Genomic DNA, 18,658 nt, shown 5'->3' with positions numbered 1-18,658 from the left:
TCAAGAGAGTTCCAGAATAACATCTACTTCTGTGTTATTGACTATGCCAAAGCCTTTGACTGTGGATCACAACAAACTGTGGAAATTACCAGACCACCTGTCCTGCCTCCTGAGAAATCTGCATGCAGGTCAAGAAGCAACAGTTAGAACTGGACATGGAACAACAGACTGGTTCCAAATCGGGAAAGGTCCATCAAGGCTGTATACTGTTACCCTGGTTAATTAACTTATATGCAGAGTACATCATGAGAAATGCTGGGCTGGATGAAGCACAAACTGGAATCACGATTGCCAGGAGAAACATGAATAACCTCAGATACATAGATGACACCACCCTTATGGCTGAAAGCGAGGAAAAACTAAAGAGCCTCTTGATGAAGGTGAAAGAGAAGAGTGAAAAAGTTGGCTTAATATTCAAACAACTAAGATCATGGCATCCAGTCCCATCACTTCATGGCAAATAGATGGGGAAACAATGGAAACAGTGACAGACTTTATTTTCTTGGGCTCCAAAATCACCGCAGATGGTGACTGCAGCCTTAAAATTAAAAGATGCTTGCTCCTTGGAGGAAAAGCTACGACAAATTTAGATTAATAGAAAGCAGAGACATTACTTTGTGGACAAAGTTCCATCTAGTCAAAGCTATGGTTTTTCCAGTAGTAGTCATGTATGGATGGGAGAGTTGGACTATAAAGTTGAGCACTGAAGAATTGATGCTTTTGAACTGTGGTTTTGCAGAAGACTCTTGAGAGTCCCTTGGACCACAAAGAGATCAATCCAGTCCATCCTAAAGGAAATCAGTCCTGAATATTCATTGGAAGGAGTGATGCTGAAGCTCCAACACTTTGGCCACTTGATGTGAAGAACTGACTCACTGGAAAAGTTCTGATGCCAGGAAAGATTGAAGGCAGTAGGAGAAGGGGTTTACATAGGATAAGATGGTTGGATGGCATCACTGACTCTATGGACAGGAGTTTAAGCAAGCTCTGTGAGTTGGTGATTGACAGGAAAGCCTGGCGTGCTGCAGTCCATGGGGTCACAAAGAGTTGTACATGATCGACTGACTGAATTGACTGATCACTGAATAAAGGATTTACAGTATTTTCATCTTACATGGCAAGACTAATAATCAAAGATCCAGTTTCCAAAGACACAAAGCTCCTAAAGTTGTTTTATATTTTATGCAAGAATTTTTTCTGAACTATACACTGCTTTGCTCAGGCATTGATGATTTGTATGTCTAGATGCTCTGCCAGTTTTGAGTCACATGATTAGTCCACAAAAATCCACTTACACAATTGGGATGGGGCACCCATGTCTATTAAATAATCTCAGATGCCATACTTTCTGCTTGAATATGTTGAGTCAGCTTACTGAAAGTCATGATTGTTCAAAACATTTCAGCAATCTGTGTCCAATTTGTTCCCTTAAAGCAGAAATTTAAAAAGCTTACCTTTTATTGTTAAATTTTCAAGTCCACATTCAAACATTATCCAACCCCATTTTTCCTGGCTGGGACCTATTCGAGTTACATCTGGAACAGCTTGCTGATCAGTTTCATCCACAAAAGCAAACTCATCCAGCTCTTCAAGAGTAAATAAAACTTTGGACTTCTCAAAAGGAATAGCAGTGATAGCACAGGTACCAATATCTATTATCAAAAGAGAACAAAATGACCATTGAAAACAATAAATAATGTAAACATTTGATACAGTGGTTGTCCTAAAAGATATCTTAGTATTCTGTCAAAGAAAAAACAATGAACCAACCAGTTGCTAAAATAACACTGCCTAATGTCATACTAATTAAAAAGTTCCAGAATCATGTTAAAGTAAGAAGGTGAAAAGAAGATTCCATAATTAACAAATAATTATTCAGAGACAGGATAACTTTCAAAAGATTATATAGAAGAAAACTAAAAGTCTAAACTTAAAAAGTTCCTGAATAATTCAGTTTCATAGCAAATTATTTTAAATACTGACTTGTGATTTTACAAAATGAAAATTATTTAAATTAATTACCTAGACTTAGGAAAAACATTCTTTCCCAGGAAAACTATACCTTTTACTCAAAGATTGCTTTATACTAACATTTTATATAACAATTCATCACAGACATTGATTGCCATAATTCCATCATTTTCAATATGCCATATGGACATTAACATCCCAAGTTTTTTACTTTATCATTTTTTAAAAATTTCTTTCTCTGATAACAGTTTATGAATACAGAAAAGCAAAAAGAAGATAAAGAAATTCATGGAAATTTACCACCTAGATGTAACTTGTTCACATTTGAACTAAATTTCCTACAGCTCTTTAGAGATCATTTTACAAACCCAGCTTTGGTCCCCACTTTTCATGTTTAACAGTCAAATGAACAATTTCTTCAGTTTATTGACAATTCTTCAAAGATAGTATTTTAAGAAGCCCACAGCTATGCCTGTCATTCTTATTGGTACTATATTTTACAGATTTGACTATCTACTTTTGATACCACAATTATTCCTTTTTAACAGAGCTGTGTCAACAGAATGGTTTTAGAAAGAAAGCAAAGACTATAAAGATCATATTCTCTCTGTTCTATAATGAGCAAACAGAGGGAAGATAGAAGCAGTTCCTAATTTGGGGCCATACTACTCACCTTCCTACAAAGTATACCTTATCTTTTGCAGTAAACATTCTGTGTTCACAGAGAAATACCCTTTTCTTATGAAATACTAAAATTGAAGCAATATTCAAAGGAAAAATATTATATGTTTCCTTTTGCGAAATCCTCTTACATTTATATATGTCAAAGAAAAAATATGTTGTAGACTCCTACCTGTTGTATCAAGACCCCTCAGTTGCCCATGAACTCGATGAATGTTTAACTTGGCTGCAATCTCTTTGCCTTTTTCCACTCCAGCATTTGATCTGAGAGATCCAGATGACTGAGGCTGCATCTTAGTAGCATGAACATACCTATCAAAATTAGATGTTCTACCAGGGTCTGCACTGTTTGAACTCTCTTCAACCACACCTCTTTATGAAAAAGAAAGAGTATGATGGTTAACATGTATATAATATAGTTTAGTAAAAATATTTAACTAGTTTTTTAAAAAAAACACATTCCTGGCTGTTATAATAGCCAGGACATGGAAACAACCTAGATGTCCATCAGCAGATGAATGGATAAGAAAGCTGTGGTACATATACACAATGGAGTATTACTCAGCCGTTAAAAAGAATTCATTTGAATCAGTTCTGATGAGATGGATGAAACTGGAGCCAATTATACAGAGTGAAGTAAGCCAGAAAGAAAAACACCAATACAGTATACTAACACATATATATGGAATTTAGGAAGATGGCAATGACGACCCTGTATGCAAGATAGGAAAAAAGACACAAATGTGTATAACGGACTTTTGGACTCAGAGGGAGAGGGAGAGGGTGGGATGATTTGGGAGAATGGGAATTCTAACATGTATACTGTCATGTAAGAATTGAATCGCCAGTCCATGTCTGACGTAGGGTGCAGCTTGCTTGGGGCAGGTGCATGGGGATGACCCAGAGAGATGTTGTGGGGAGGGAAGTGGGAGGGGGGTTCATGTTTGGGAACGCATGTAAGAATTAAAAATTTTAAAATTTAAAAAAAAATAAATAAATTAAAAAAAAAATAAATAAAAAAAACACATTCCACTATTTTAAATAAACCAATATTAATGAAAAAATTCTTTAGTGTTTACTGAAAGATAGTATGAATAAAAACCGTGTGAACTTTTTAAAACCCACTTTGCTAATATAAAAATGAGATTTGAAATTCCAATATCAGTCTTGAGTTTTAACATCAGAATTATCCAAAATATATTGAAAAAGACAGTTAAGGTTTGCTTTTACATCCAGCAAGATAGTCACAGCTCAGGCTAATAAACTCTTTCTTACCTGTTCATACGAACTTGTGTAGCAATTCTGTCAAAACACAGTGCTACTAAGGACACATGAGTCACACTCCTACTAGGAGCTGTATTTGGAGATTCCTCTACTGAGGCTTGTAGCAAACATAAGTTCACCTAACACACAAAATGTCACATATTTCAGAGTTGAAAAGTAAAATGTTACCATTTAAACACAAGATATACAGGAAAATGAAAAACTACTGTTAGGAATGGCATATCTATCTATGTGTACAAGAGTATAATGAAGGCAAAGCTTATAAACTCTCATAAGATAATAATGAAATTCTTACTGAGTGCATATGAAAGATTTTAGTTTTATTTAATTATTTAATTTATTAAATAACAATGTTGTTAACTATTTAATAATAATTATAATATAATTAAATATTAGTATAAATAAATGTTAGCGGTAATAAAATAACATTAAATATTTAATGTTATTTAAATATTAGTAACATATTAACCAACATTCTGTTTAGGTAAACTATTTATATTACATTAATTCTTACATTAGATCATCAAGGAAACAAAAAAAGTTTGATATTACACTTTATTCTACCACCATTTGGTTTATAATAAAAATCACCACAATATTTTCTTTCAGAAAAATTTTTTTTAATATTAAATTTTTACCTTTGGTATGCTAACATTAGCCTGAAGACCTTTAATTGTTACATTATCTTGCTTCATTATAGGATTTGTCTGCGCTTGTCCTTGATTAGTCATTCCTATGGTAGAGTGTTCAGTTTTTGTTCCTCTAACATCTTGCTTAGAAGATAGCTAAAAAGATTAAAAGTAGTATTATTATTTCACAGGCCTTTAATAATTTCCACATCATCTACAACAACAACTTGTTATTCATTGTGCTCCTTTATCCCTATCTATATACTAGCTGCCATCTGGGTTAGCATTCCCAGTCTTAAAGTCCAAACCTTAGAAAAGCTGGGAAACAGACTGGCACCCCCAAGGTTGAGAAAAGTGATACATAATAAAGCTAAATCAGCCCATACAAAAAGGGACAGAAAAGATGGTAATAACAATAATAGGTTTTTTTAAAAGGATCACCAAATTCTATGTACTTGAAAACCTATTTGGTTTCTGATAACTAGCTCTCCCTGTTGGCTGGGAATATTTTCAAATTTCTTTTGATTTGTACTATTCTAGCTCAATTACCTATCACATGAAATGCCAATATATTCTGAATAACTGGATCACTAAAAATAGGTTTAATTTTACCTCCCCTGGTCCCTAGTCCAAATACAACTCAGATAAACTTGAAATTCAAGCGGACAGTCACTGATGAGCACTAAGACATGACCGCTAAGAGAGTAGCTTTGTGACTCAGACCACAATGTAAGGAAAATATCACACACCAGAAGACAGTGGCTTAATTCATGGAAGTGAACAAAAATAACTTCAAAATATTAAGATACAAGTTATCTAATCACAGAGGAAAGTCAAAATAATAAACAGATTTGCTTTCTTAGAAAATGAATGTACCAGTGCTAAACAACACTCCTTCACTTAGGACCAAAGCTCTTTAGAAAAGGCTTGGAATTAAACTACTTCCAAAATAAGAGAAAAAATGCCACATTTTAACAAATATATTACTTTTATTTAATACACAGTATAATCATATACTGTTCATGGGGTTCTCATGGGGTCGCAAAAAGTTGGACACGACAGAGACTGAACTGAACTGACAGTCACAGATGCTATCTCTTACAGAGTCAATGACATATAAAGGTTGTTTAGAAATGTCCACCTGTATTCCAATTTAAATGACGAAGTTTTAGTATATTCAAGTTTTTCAAGTTTGGCTACTATGTATGCGTGAAGAATACTCAAAATGCCGCACTCACTCAACAGAAAGTTCTTACATTTTCTGAGAAGGTAGTCTTGCTATTTTGGACAGCTTCCCTGAGGACTTTGACGTGTAGATCATCCACAATCGCTGCTGGATGTCGAGTACTAGCACAGTGAACCATGGCTTCAATATACCTGAGGGAAGAAAAACAGTAAATGAAGCACTTTAATATCACTTAATACTGTGATCTAGTTTATCTAATCTATCCTATTATGTTCTATTCTAGATTTTATTCATCTTAGTTTTGTCTCCTTAGAAGACTATAATCTCCTCGTAGGACAGAGAATTCCTTATTTCCTCTTTATCCCTTCATTAACCTTAGTAATTCTATTCTGGGTATTTGGTCATTTTTATGCTCAACAGACCAAAAGCAAAAAGTAGAAAATATAATATAATTATTATAATATATAATCATTTAAGCTGAGAAAGGAATAATAACTGAAACAGTTCCTTTTAAATATATTTTCATTTTTATTGAATCAAAATAGACTCTTTCATCAATAATTATTCATTCTTTTTCATGAAAATATATCACATACACTAATCATTATCACATACATTTATTATTTTATAAAATAGTTGTACTTTTACACAAAATTAATACCTGTCTAAAGCTTCAGCCACTAGGGGAGTCAGAACAATATCAACAGTTCCTTTTACTTCAACTATGGCTGTGGTTCTAGTCTGGGAGACTGGTTGATCCAAGGTCCACTCTTCTGTTAACGTCTCATCATCGGTGTTATCAACAGCTTTCTTTTCCAGTGGAGTATATGGTGTACTATACAATTTAACAAGCAAAATATATATTTAAAAGACCACACACAAAAAAAATAGCAGTTGGAGTCTCTTTAATCTTTAAACTTGTAATTATTTCAACTACAAATTTCATGAAATTTGACTAGATATGTCCCAAATGCTTTCCAAGGACAAGACAAATGAGGAACTAAGAAGCAAGCTGATCTAAGATGATTAATACATTAAATATAAAACTTTTTGATGTACTTATTTGATGGAACATTTCCAAAATATAAAATTTGTAATACTAATTCTTGTTAGTTCCCAATTTTAATATGTCAAGTTGTGGTTTGCATAGTATATCTAAAAGAAATGCTACTGAATGCTCACAAATGTAGGCAAAGCCATGAAAGACAACAGAGTTAAATTATTTGGGCCAATTAATTCATAAAATAAATACTATGATCAGGTAAAGAATGGTTATTTCTCAGAATAAACTCTACAATCTAATAATCAAGAAAGACTGGCTTAAAACTTCAAAAGTACATAATTTTTACTTACTTTGAAGTTGATCCTGAAAGTTGCATTCCTCTGTCTAGTAAAGAGTTAGCTGTAAGCCCCTGTTTGATAACCTAGAATAAAAGAAAATATTACTTGTAGACTAGAATTATAATATTAGTTATTCTCTAAATTTATGCTATCAACTGATATTTCTGAATATCCAAATTACCTTGTTAATGTGATTTTGATATACAAAATATAAATATTTAACAGACAAATTGAGAAAATCACAGAAAATATTCAACTGTCAATTCCATCTTCTGATTATTCAGACAAACGACAGAGTAGGGCTGCAAGGATTCAGCAACAAGAGTAGACTACACAACTAAAGCTTAAAAATAAGCACTTCAAATGTCTTTCCTCCGTAGTTCTTCTTTAAATTGGGCTTTACTTAGAAAAAACTAATTTGAGAGTCCTGTAGCACAATCGACTTTTATTTTCTTTTAAACTTCTCATTTTATGAAATTTTAAACATATGCAAAAGAAGACAAAATAGTATATAACTGGGAAAGAATCCCAGAGAAACATTAAATTATAGGAAAAACTAGATTGCATTTAATATCCATGCATGCATGCTAAGTTGCTTCAGTTTGTCCATCTCTTTGTGACCTCATAGAAAGTAGCCCATCAGGCTTCTCTATCCATGGGATTCTCCAGGCAAGAGTATGGAGTAGGCTGCCATGCCCTCTTCCAGGGATATCCATAAAAGATAACAAAATACAAAATGTACTTAAATAACCAAACTAAACCCTTTCAAATGCTAGCCTGTTATTTAGATCTAGTGAAGAAAAAAATTTTATGTTCTATTTTTGAAGTTGTCTAAAGATATAAACTCCTTGGCTTATTTTTTCCAGACATTTGACTGCCTGAGCAAAACAAGATTTATTGAAAATACTAAAATATTAATAATTCTAACTTCTCACAGCAATTCTTAAAAGCAAATACCATTTGGTTTTATACTAAAACATTCATATATCAACATATTTTCACATGGAATAAAGAGAACATTTTAAAATTTTGGCATGGGCAATTTATCTTAGGCAAGATAAGAAATGGGTACAACTACGAAATAAAAACTTTGTGACTGTTAGTATGTTTCTTCTTTCTTCAATACATATTACTCAATACATACATCTGTAAGGATATTCCACTCCATTTATCACATTTCCATCATTACTTAAGTCCAAGTATATCATGTCTTGCACAGACTACTGAGTCAGTCTCCTAAGTCATCATCCCACTTCCTCCTTGCTTAATGACAATTCACTTTTACTTGGTAGCCGAAATATAAGAGATCATATCACATTTCCTTAAAACTCCCATGAAGCTTTAAGGTCCTGGTCCTATTCCCTGAATATAGTACCCCTAAATCTTCCCATCTTCAATTCGTCCTCATCCTTTAAGTTCCAGTTTAAATATTACCTCCTGTGATAGACCTCTTATGTCAATACAATCTAGGCAACCCCACTACCACCCATTATTCTCTATTCCAGCATCCTTTGATTATCCTTGTAAGACTTCTCAATTTGTAATCACACTGTACTTATCTATTTATATTAACTGCCTAACTGTCTGTTTCCTCACCACTGAACATCAAATGGTTAACATACAGTAGTATATAATAAACATCTGAATTAACAATGAGAATATTAACATTCAGACAGTTTTAATGAGTATATATATTACACATAAGTAAACATCACATACAATTCTTAAATGTTAATCAGTTCCATAAGATTTTATATGCTCAATTTTGGTCTTTAAAATCATGAAGTTCTTTTATATATTTATAAAAATGTTTTAATATTGGCTTTATCACTAAATTTATTTTGACATATTTTTAGCTTTCCTATAAAAAAGCCATTTACATAATACATTACAGAAATGGACAATAATCAATTAATACTAAACTATAAGATCTCAAATATCAAGTATGTAGAACTGGATTTGCATAGAAGCAGTTATGGATTAATAGAAAGAATACCAACTATTAAAAACAATTACAAAATTTTACTTTTAAGACAGAAAATATGAATTCACAGAGACTTGATCCTAATCTCAGAATATAGTGTAGACAAGGACTATACATTATTAATATTCTGATAATCAAGTCTGAAACTTTTCCTTAATTTTATATGGTTAAATTTATAATACTCATCAATAAACCTGAGGCCTACTGTCATACATGAAGCCATGTCTTCAGGAAGTTTATCTTTCAGAAAGGTAGCTAAATACCGAGAGAGCACTTTTTAAAACATCTTAAAAATAATTTTTCTAAATAAATTGATCAGTGAAAACTAATGATTTAGCTTATACCTTAAAAGTTGGAACAGAAAGCTGTTCAAATGATGATGAACTTTCTTCACTGGTTGGTGTTTCCAGATCAAGGGGGCGATGCAGTGAGGATTTAGAGGTTCTTTTGTTGGTTGGATGCTTCACTGACCAATTAATTACCTGGAACTGTGTAAGGTAAGTCTGATAGCAATTCATCACAGGTTGCTGAGAAGTAATCTGCTCGCTTTCTATTGTTTTCTCACTTTCTACAACATACAGATGCTCTATAACATCATCCTCTCCACCTAATGCAGAAACAAAAGAAGCCTGGGAAGGGTGAGTTTTGAATGGCAGAGTCCGGGGATCCTGAATGCTTTCTCCCTGGCCAGTAAGTGGTCCTTCCACACTGTGATATATGGAACCCCTACTGTAGTCAATCTGCTGGGCTTGCTTTTTCTTCTTTTTTCTACCTGGATAAGTTCCAGGGCCTTCATCACTGCTAATGGGCTCAAATTCTTCAGCTGCAGAAAAGTAGGCTTCACTATCAGCCATTGACATGCTTGAATCCATTGATCGATATTGATGAAATGAATTAGAGTCTGCTGATGGTGTGTATGGAAATGAACCGAAACTTCTCCTCTGCTTTGGTGAGTCTAGTACATTCTCATCACTTCTGGAGACATCACTGCTAAATTGGACTCCCACTGTAACAGGCTGCTTGTCCCCATAAAAAGCAGCAGTAAGGCTCTTAGTACTTCCAAGTCGGGTGGAACACACAGAGGCTTGTCGTTTCAAGGGAGATCTCAGAGGAGACTGACCTACTGACTTTTCCTGAGTATTAGGAGATACAGGGCTGTTTCCCGAAATTTCTGTAGGAATGCTAAAACAGAAAGAAAAACTATTAACATTTATTGCACATCACATAATTTAAGTATAAATAGAAGTACTTGTAAAATCTTTTCTGTATTCTTTTTACAAACAAAGCAAGATGTAAACTTTTACAATAAAATACCCATAGAAAGTAGCAAAATGGCACATTATATGTTCCTACCCTATACAGTTCCCAAAACAAAACAACCAAAAAAATGGAGTCAGCTTAAAACAGAATAAAAATTTAAAGAAATCTGGAGTATAATCTATTCATAATCCATGGACACTAATGCATTTGTAAACTTTTACTATTCCCATATCCATTAAAAGTTTATCCACCAAAATATACCAGGTGTCTTTGATCAGATAAGAGGAAATAAAGGAAAGCAATAAGTCATAGATAACCCCAGTATTTCTGACTTTAGCAACTGATATATGAATGCCATTTGAGGCATAACAAGCTGAGCACGATAGGCACAAGCTCACTTTTTAATATGTTGAGTCTGAGCCATCCATGAAAGACATCCAGAAGATGGCTAGGCTCACAGGGACACAGGTATGGGATGGAGTTTTTACACTTATAAGATGTTAACTACAGATCATAATTGAAGCCAATTAGTTACTAAGACTGCAGAGGGAAATAGTAAAGGGAGTAGTGAGAACGGTACAGAACAGACTTTTAAGGGACAACAATATTTAATAAATGGTAGGCTGTTAAGAATAAGAGAAAGAAAAACGGAAAGGAAAAAAATGGAGGACTTGGAAATAGAGACCAAGAAAGAATAGCCAAGGACCTGGGGGGAAATCTGAAATGTGCTATCAAGTCAAGAGGAAAGTGATTTTCAAGAAGTGAGTAATCAACTAGGAACCAAAGGGAGGACCAAAAATTATTCACCACACCAGAAGGCTAATATCCAAATGTTAACAACAGTTCACTTTCAGTGATGGGAGGACAAGAAATATTCATTTTTGTTATACTTTTCTGTATTTTCTTAATATCTGGAATGAATAGTATTAATTACTCTTGCAATCAGAAAAACAACAGCAAACAGGTATTTAAAAATAAGCTCAGGAGGAGAAAAAATTTTCTACAGCAAGTGAGCTGACGGCGGGGGGGAGTTTTTCTCACCACAAGTTGAAGCACTTATAATCCTACTACAATCAGGTTTCTAAATCTAACTGAACACTGACCTTGCTTGGCCATCATCTCTTTTTGTACCATGCAAGAATTCTTTTTGAACCAAATGGTCATCGGCAACAGAAGAGGGACTTTCCTTTTCACCAGCCAACAGAGGCTGTGCAGCACTGGAACTACTGTTCTCCTCTGAGGAAGAGGATGAGCTATGAGATCGTAATGGTACTTGAAGACTAAGGTGCTGAGTTTTCCTCTCTACTTCTATTCCCACTGATTTGTTTTCCCATTCTTTCCTCTTTATGCCATTCACATTACCTAAACAAACAAAAAAGTAGGTTACATAAACACAATAATTCCAAAAACAATTTATGAAAAATATAAGAACGTAAATGAATATCCTGTTGTTAAGTGTGTAGTTGTTTTTAAAAAGCACAAGTAACTAATTTCACATAGCAATATGCTAAACACTACAGAAAGATATCAACATACATATGAAACCAGAGTTCACAGACTGAATTTCTTCTTTTTCAAATAACTATTTATATGAAAAATTTCCAACTTAGAAAAATTTCAAGAGTGTTAACAAATCAAAGCTATTTTACTCAAAATAAACACTTTGCCCGCACTTGCTCAGTGTATATAAACAGACATAATATTTTGGGAACCACCTAGGAGTAACTTGCAGTCATGGTTTTCTACCCAAAATACTCAAAAGGTTTATTTCCTAAGAATAATACAAAAACACAGTATAGTTATCAACTTGGTATATTTGGTGCTGATACCATATGGTTATCTAGTCTACCATGTGCTTTCCAATTTTCTCAAAAGGCCCAATAATGTCCTTTAAAGACTTTTGCCCTCTCCAGTATAGGATCCAATCTAGGACTGTATATTACTGCATTCAGTTGTCCTGTCTTCCTGAATGTGGAACATTCTCTCAGCCCTTTATGAGAGCCTTGTGATGTGTTATGTAAGTTGGGGGCAGACAGCAATAAAAGAATTCTAGAGCTGCTTATGGAAAAAAATATATATTGCTGCCCTACTTCCCCTCTCCTCCAGCTATCCTTGTGCTATTCACAAGAGAGGAACCTGCTAGTAGGAGAAAACATCTCACCAAGTAGAAGGCAATTCTAGACAGAACTTAAGTGGTAAGAAGACTTAAGAACTTAGATACAAGTAGTATTTGCTTTTACTATCATGAATGTAAAAATCACAACCAAAATCAAAAGAAAAATAGGTTTGATTCACTTTTAAATGACAGGAAACTAGTATTTACTGAGCTTCCAAGGAATTTCTTTAGTTATACCAATATGCCCTCCTTAATTCTGTCCTGACATTGTACATCTATATGTGGCTCCTGGAAAACTCAACAATCAGAAAGTCATATATTTATGAAGGGACTATGAAGGGGCTAACTTCAAGCTTCCCTGCTCAAGAAACTTATGGCAGGTTACCAATTACAACTCATTCCTGAGGGAGAGAGACACAGACACTCTCTATTACATAAGAACTAAAATGAGGTTTCTTCTGCTCGCTGTTAGAGAATTTGCTATTTTCTCCCTTTTATACCATGTGTAAATTCCCTGTAGATTTTCCTCCTTGCATTTGTGATAGTAAAACTTTGATCTACAGATTAGAAAATCAAGCATAGTCTTTCTAAATAATGACAGCTGTGGTATGGTGGAAAAAACTAAAGTGGCTTTGATAACTGTGATTCTGGTTTCTGCTCAGCCACATACATGACTGTATGACTTCATGCAACTCAGTCTCAGGGATGAACCTCAGTTATTTCACCACAAACAGGGAAAATAAAGAACTCACATGGGTAGCTTGAGGATGAAACGAGAAATGCTTATGAAAATCTTTAAAAACAAATATTATTCAAAAGTAAAAAGCTAATATTATAAGAAGATAGCTAAGTAAATTTTGTTTTGTATCTTTCTTGTCCTTTAAATGTCAAGAACTTTTGGTATTTGCTGATTTTATAAGGTAGTCTGCTCTTATTCTGGTAAAACTTCTGAATTCAAGTAACCTTAAACTAGCATGTACCATTTATTAATATTCAGTGAAAAATCATTTAAACAAGAATTTGGCATACATATTTCCTGCTCTTTTCTTTAAGAGATCCTTATATATGATAATCAAGCCAATAAATTGTTAAAAGTTAAAACTACTTCTTTTCTATTTTGTCTACTGACAAAAAGGCAGAGCTAAGTTAATTATTTTGAATGGATCAATGGAAAAGGGCTAAATACTAGTGCAATATCAAGACTTTTCCTAAATTTCACTTAACAGTATGGCCACTTTGCATTTAATTGTAGGAATACACAATTAAGAAACACAATGGAAGATGTATTTCTGAAGTCTTTGGAGAAAAGATAATAGATAGATATGAATTCAATATGCCTAAATCCACCATTCACTGTTCATACCAAACTCATGTATCTGTAAAGTTATCCTACAGGCTCTAAGGAAACACCAAATTTCTTGACATGGATGATTTAAGTCATAAGGAGACTATTTTGCAAAAGTAGTGGATAACATGAGAGCCAATAGTATACATAATACTATTGGTAAGTTTCTCCTGTAGAAGTTAACTGGTAAAACAATTATAAACTCAAAGCACAGCTATTCCTAAGTATATTTCTAGAATCTAGGTTCTAGGGAAATAATGATATATATGCAAATATTTAAAGCTGGGCTAGGAAAAATCACCATGCTGACAGCAAGAGATCTGAACAGTAAATCTACTTTTGCCTTATGCAACTCTGAAAAACTCACTAGGTCTTATCTGGCTATCATTAAATCACCTGCAAAACAAAGACAGATTATAACTAAACCCTACAGAAGCCTGCTCAAAAAATCAATCTGAACAAAGTAACACTGAACTTCTCTCAGAATGACATAGGAATGAAGATAATAAAAGATAAACATGTGACAACACACTACCATCTACAATTTTGGGAACTTCTTTAGTAATAATCCATTCTCCAGGCTGTAGCAGAGACTGTCCATAATACATATCAGACTCTGCACTTGTGCTTGAAAATGCAGAGCTACTGGAAGGTGTCAACTCTTCAAGTTTGAAGAAATCTAGGCCAGTTACTGTGCCACCAAAGAATCTGCAGCCACCAAGACAACCACACTTGTTCTTACACCTCTTATTCTTCAGGGTATCATCTGGCCACAAAAACCACAACCTAAACAGAACACACAACAAAAGAAACAAAAGAACAACAACATAACAAAAACTCATTAGGAAATCAGAAGCTTTTGAGCAAATAATATGTTAACTGTTAATGTTTTTAAAAGACAAATTAAACACAAAGGTTTGTTTTCACTATGGACTATCTTTTTAATTATTTTGCCTTTCCTAAAAAAAAAAAAATAGTCTCACCGTGGTGAGATGAAAATAAGTAGGAACAATAATGAGAAACAGAACATACATTTTAAAAAAGATCAAAGAGATAAAGTATATATATATATAAATTAAACATTTAAATCCACTTCAAAGACAGCAGAAAACATTCTCAAAAGAACTAAAAATTTAAACACTAACTTAAAAAACAGACAGAACTATCAATATAGATTATGCTTAATAGATTATAATATTTAGCACTGCAAAGACTTAGTTATATGGTAAGTTTAGTACACCAAAATGTTATAAATATAAGGCAAGTAAGAAATTCTCAATAAAATAAAAATAATACACCACTCTATATTTTAGAAAAGAAATTGTGATTTTGTAACAAGGACTCTGAATGAAGTATTAAGAATTAAGACAGTAAGAGTAAATGTCTGTAAAATTCTTCAGGCTCTCTGAGTGACTCCTCACACAAAATTATCAGCTGTTAACTACCCCCTTCCTAAAAAATATTATATTATAGAAATCTGAGAAATATATTTTTATTCCTTTTTCACCTTTAAATAATAAAACCTCATATTAACAGTCTATTTTTCTAAGCATTTCCACATGCATTATCTCACTGGATCCTTAGGGCTCTCACAAGAAGACAGAATAAGTATTTCATTTCCTTTTTACATTCATTCATTTATATTTTTTGAAAATATCTACTATGCGCCTTGTGCTAGGCAAAACTGACATAACCTTATCCATATGAAGTTTATGGTGGGCAAAGACAGGTCACACAAATAGTATCTAATCAAAAATTATAGTAAGTGCTCTGAGATAAAGAAGAGGGTGTTGTGACAAAGAAAATAGTGAAATATTATTACAAAAAAATAATATTTGAGATGTAAAAGATGAGATGGAATAAATATATCAAGTTAGAAGTGAAGAAATAAATACATCAAGTTAGAAGAGGAATATCAGTCTAGACAAGACAAAAGGAAAATATATGTATAATGTATGTAAATCCCCATATGCAATATCTGGAATACAGAAGTAGTGCAACAAATGTAACCTACCTGTCCCTATCTTTATATAAACCAATGTACTAGTTCTCAAACTTTGGCTCACATTAGAATCACTGGGAGTTGTATATGTATGGCTGAGTTCCTTCGCTGTTCACCTCAATCACAACACTGTTTGTTAATTGGCTATATCCCAACACAAAATAAAGTTTAAATAAAGAAAAGAATCACTGGGAAGGCTTATTAATTTCCTGGCTGCAGTCACCATCCGCAGTGATTTGGGAGCCCAAGAAAATAAAATCTGTCACTGTTTCCACTTTCCACTTCTTTCCCATCTATTTGCCACGAAGTGATGGGACTGGATGCCATGAACTTAGTTTTTTTGAATGTTGAATTTTAAGCCAGCATTTTCACTCTCCTCTTTCACCCTCCTCAAGAGCCTCTTTAGTTCCTCTTTGCTTTCTGCCATTAGAGTGGTATCATTAGAGCTACCATGGCAGGGAGAAGCAATTCACCATGGGCAGGTTACCTGTTCTTGCTTGCTGGATATGCCAAGAGTGCAAGGCTCTGACCAGGCTATTTCTCAGGGTTCTGGAGAAAGGCAGGCTCATTCCACTTACTATAACAGTGGTAAAAAGTTACCTAAGCTCAGTGTTCCTCTTCTGTAATGCATCATACTATGTGCAGACATCCATCATGGGTCTTTTCTGACATCCCCATGGGACTCAGGGATAAGGGTGCCAGGTTTAGCAAATAAAAGTAACATGTGCCATGTAACAGGTGGTGTATACTTATACTCAAGTTATCTGTTGTTTATCTGCAACAATTTTAACTGCACATCCTGTATTTTCTCTGGCAATCCTATTTGGGGGACACAGGGAACCAATGCAAACACATTTGACTCTGGCTAGTGCTTCTGCTGTAATAAAGTCCTGTGTCTCTCACCAAGTTTCATACGTCTTCTGCCAGCACTCAGTAAACTGTGGCAGGATAACTTCTTAGCTAGTAAGTAGGATAAAATCTCAAACTTCACAATTCTTAGCAAATCAGAGCACTGAAACTAACCTCAGTGAGGCACCCGAAGTCACATGGAGTCACCTCCTCAGTTTCACTATCACCCTGCTCTACCATCTGATCTATCAAAACAGGCGCTGTCTTCATACCAAATGGCTTCCAAAGCCATAGTGAACAAAGAAACCAAAATGCTTTTTTTTAACAACATTCTCCACACATGAGTTTTCTTACTCAGATTTATAAGATACCAGTATCTTAAATAAACCTAAAAGATTAATGTAATCCCCAATCTTTTAACTAGAAAAACAGTTCTTTGGGAAAAATTAATAGGTGAAAATATCTAAACATTTTGTGAAATGAGGTGTTAAGTATTAGTTTGTCGTTTTTCCTATATTTGAACAGATATTTGCAAAAAAAAAAAAAAACTATTAACATCCTTGGCTGTATTAATGCACACATGGCTGTATTAATGCACACACACCATAAAAAAAATCCAGATGCTTTAGAGTTTTATGTTAATAACAAAAATAGAATTGCAAAAAATAAAGTACAGAGGTTATGTGATTACTAGCAAAGAAGTGCTCTCAAATTAGTACAAAAACATTATAAAACGGAAAGGTGAACACATTTGAATACATAAAATGAAAATCTATTTAACATAAGAAAAAATAAATGAAACAAACTGCAAAATATCAGTAACGGGTATCGAAAAAGGGCAATAATCTTTATAGAGTTCTTAAAAATTGGTAAGAAATACACCAAGATCCCAATAAATAAATGTATATAGGATACTAGCAGGAAATTCACAAATGAGGGAAAATATCCAATAAGTATCTGAAAAAAGTATTAAATAATCCCCAAATATGACCAGAGAGATGTTGTGGGAGGAGGGGAGTCATGTTGGAACGCATGTAAGAATAAAGATTTAAAATTAAAAAAAAAAAAAAAAAAAAAAAAAAAAAAGAAATGCGAAATAAAGAGATACCACCTTTCAGTTATTATAAAACACTCAGAGGGTGGCAAAGGTGCAGTAAGACAGAGACTCTCTTAAAGAGCCACTGGGAATATAAATTGAAATAAGAGTCCTAGCAAGTAACTTGGGAAAGCATATCAAAAGCTCAGTTTTTAACAGTCACACCCCCTTCTGAGGAAACTATTTAAAGGATATACCCAGAAATTGTGGGAAAAGCTTCCGTTTACAGTGAGAAATTTAGAAACAATCTATATATTTAATATATGGGAAATGGCTAAGTACAGCTCACAGACCCCAGCCTTCTGACCCAGAAAAAACAAGCTGCTGAAGGGCTATAGCCAATGAAGAACCAGACAGCCTCCCCAATTTCCTTTCCTCTATAGAAGCAAGCCCCTCTCCTCTGTTCTCCAAACCTGCCTATGTTTCATCAAAGTCTGCTTGTCTTGAATCGCAATTCTTTGCTATTCCCCCCAAATCTTACTTTGCTGTTGATAAAAACAAACAAAAATAATGGGTTCTTTTGCTTTTTTAAAAAAAGGCAACAATTACAGAAATGCAGAATTTTAAAGTGCAAATACAGGATGATTTCAAGTTTAACAGAAATACATTTAAAATACTGGGAAGAAATGTAACAAATTCAAAGTGGCAGGATTATGATAATTATTGTCCTTTATCTCTTAATAGTTTTCTCTATTTTTAAAATAAGCTTTAGAAACTTTAGAAGGGAAGAGATGAGGATGGAAAAAGTCATACTAATCATTTTAAACACATGTAATTCAGTAATAACAAGCTTTGGAAACTATTTAAAAATCATTTCTTAAGGTTTAGGTACTTGTTGTCTTCCCTGCAACTGTGAAGACCTACAACAGAAGTTTTGTAGAATAAATGGTGATTAGTAATGGTGTTTTCTAGGA

The 18,658-nt window shown here is 33.7% G+C and overlaps 1 protein-coding gene across 3 annotated transcripts in view; it reads right to left on the bottom strand.

Moving 5' to 3' along the window:
- Positions 1-18,658, bottom strand: part of KIAA1109 (KIAA1109 ortholog) — a 202,471-nt gene that overhangs the window by 97,864 nt on the left and 85,949 nt on the right. For all 3 annotated transcript variants that reach the window (XM_018061504.1, XM_018061506.1, XM_018061505.1), the window contains 10 exons: positions 14,333-14,583; positions 11,440-11,698; positions 9,421-10,258; positions 7,105-7,175; positions 6,413-6,586; positions 5,822-5,942; positions 4,575-4,721; positions 3,928-4,055; positions 2,825-3,024; positions 1,455-1,652 (listed from right to left, as the gene is read on the bottom strand). In XM_018061504.1, coding sequence (XP_017916993.1) covers positions 1,455-1,652; positions 2,825-3,024; positions 3,928-4,055; positions 4,575-4,721; positions 5,822-5,942; positions 6,413-6,586; positions 7,105-7,175; positions 9,421-10,258; positions 11,440-11,698; positions 14,333-14,583 — 2,387 coding nt within the window. The remainder of the gene's footprint in view (positions 1-1,454; positions 1,653-2,824; positions 3,025-3,927; positions 4,056-4,574; positions 4,722-5,821; positions 5,943-6,412; positions 6,587-7,104; positions 7,176-9,420; positions 10,259-11,439; positions 11,699-14,332; positions 14,584-18,658) is intronic.

The sequence above is a fragment of the Capra hircus genome, chromosome 17 (genome assembly GCF_001704415.2).
Source record: "Capra hircus breed San Clemente chromosome 17, ASM170441v1, whole genome shotgun sequence".
Classification (NCBI taxonomy): domain Eukaryota; kingdom Metazoa; phylum Chordata; class Mammalia; order Artiodactyla; family Bovidae; genus Capra; species Capra hircus.
Note: the sequence above shows the minus strand (reverse complement) of the source record. Positions and strands in the feature narration are given on the sequence as shown.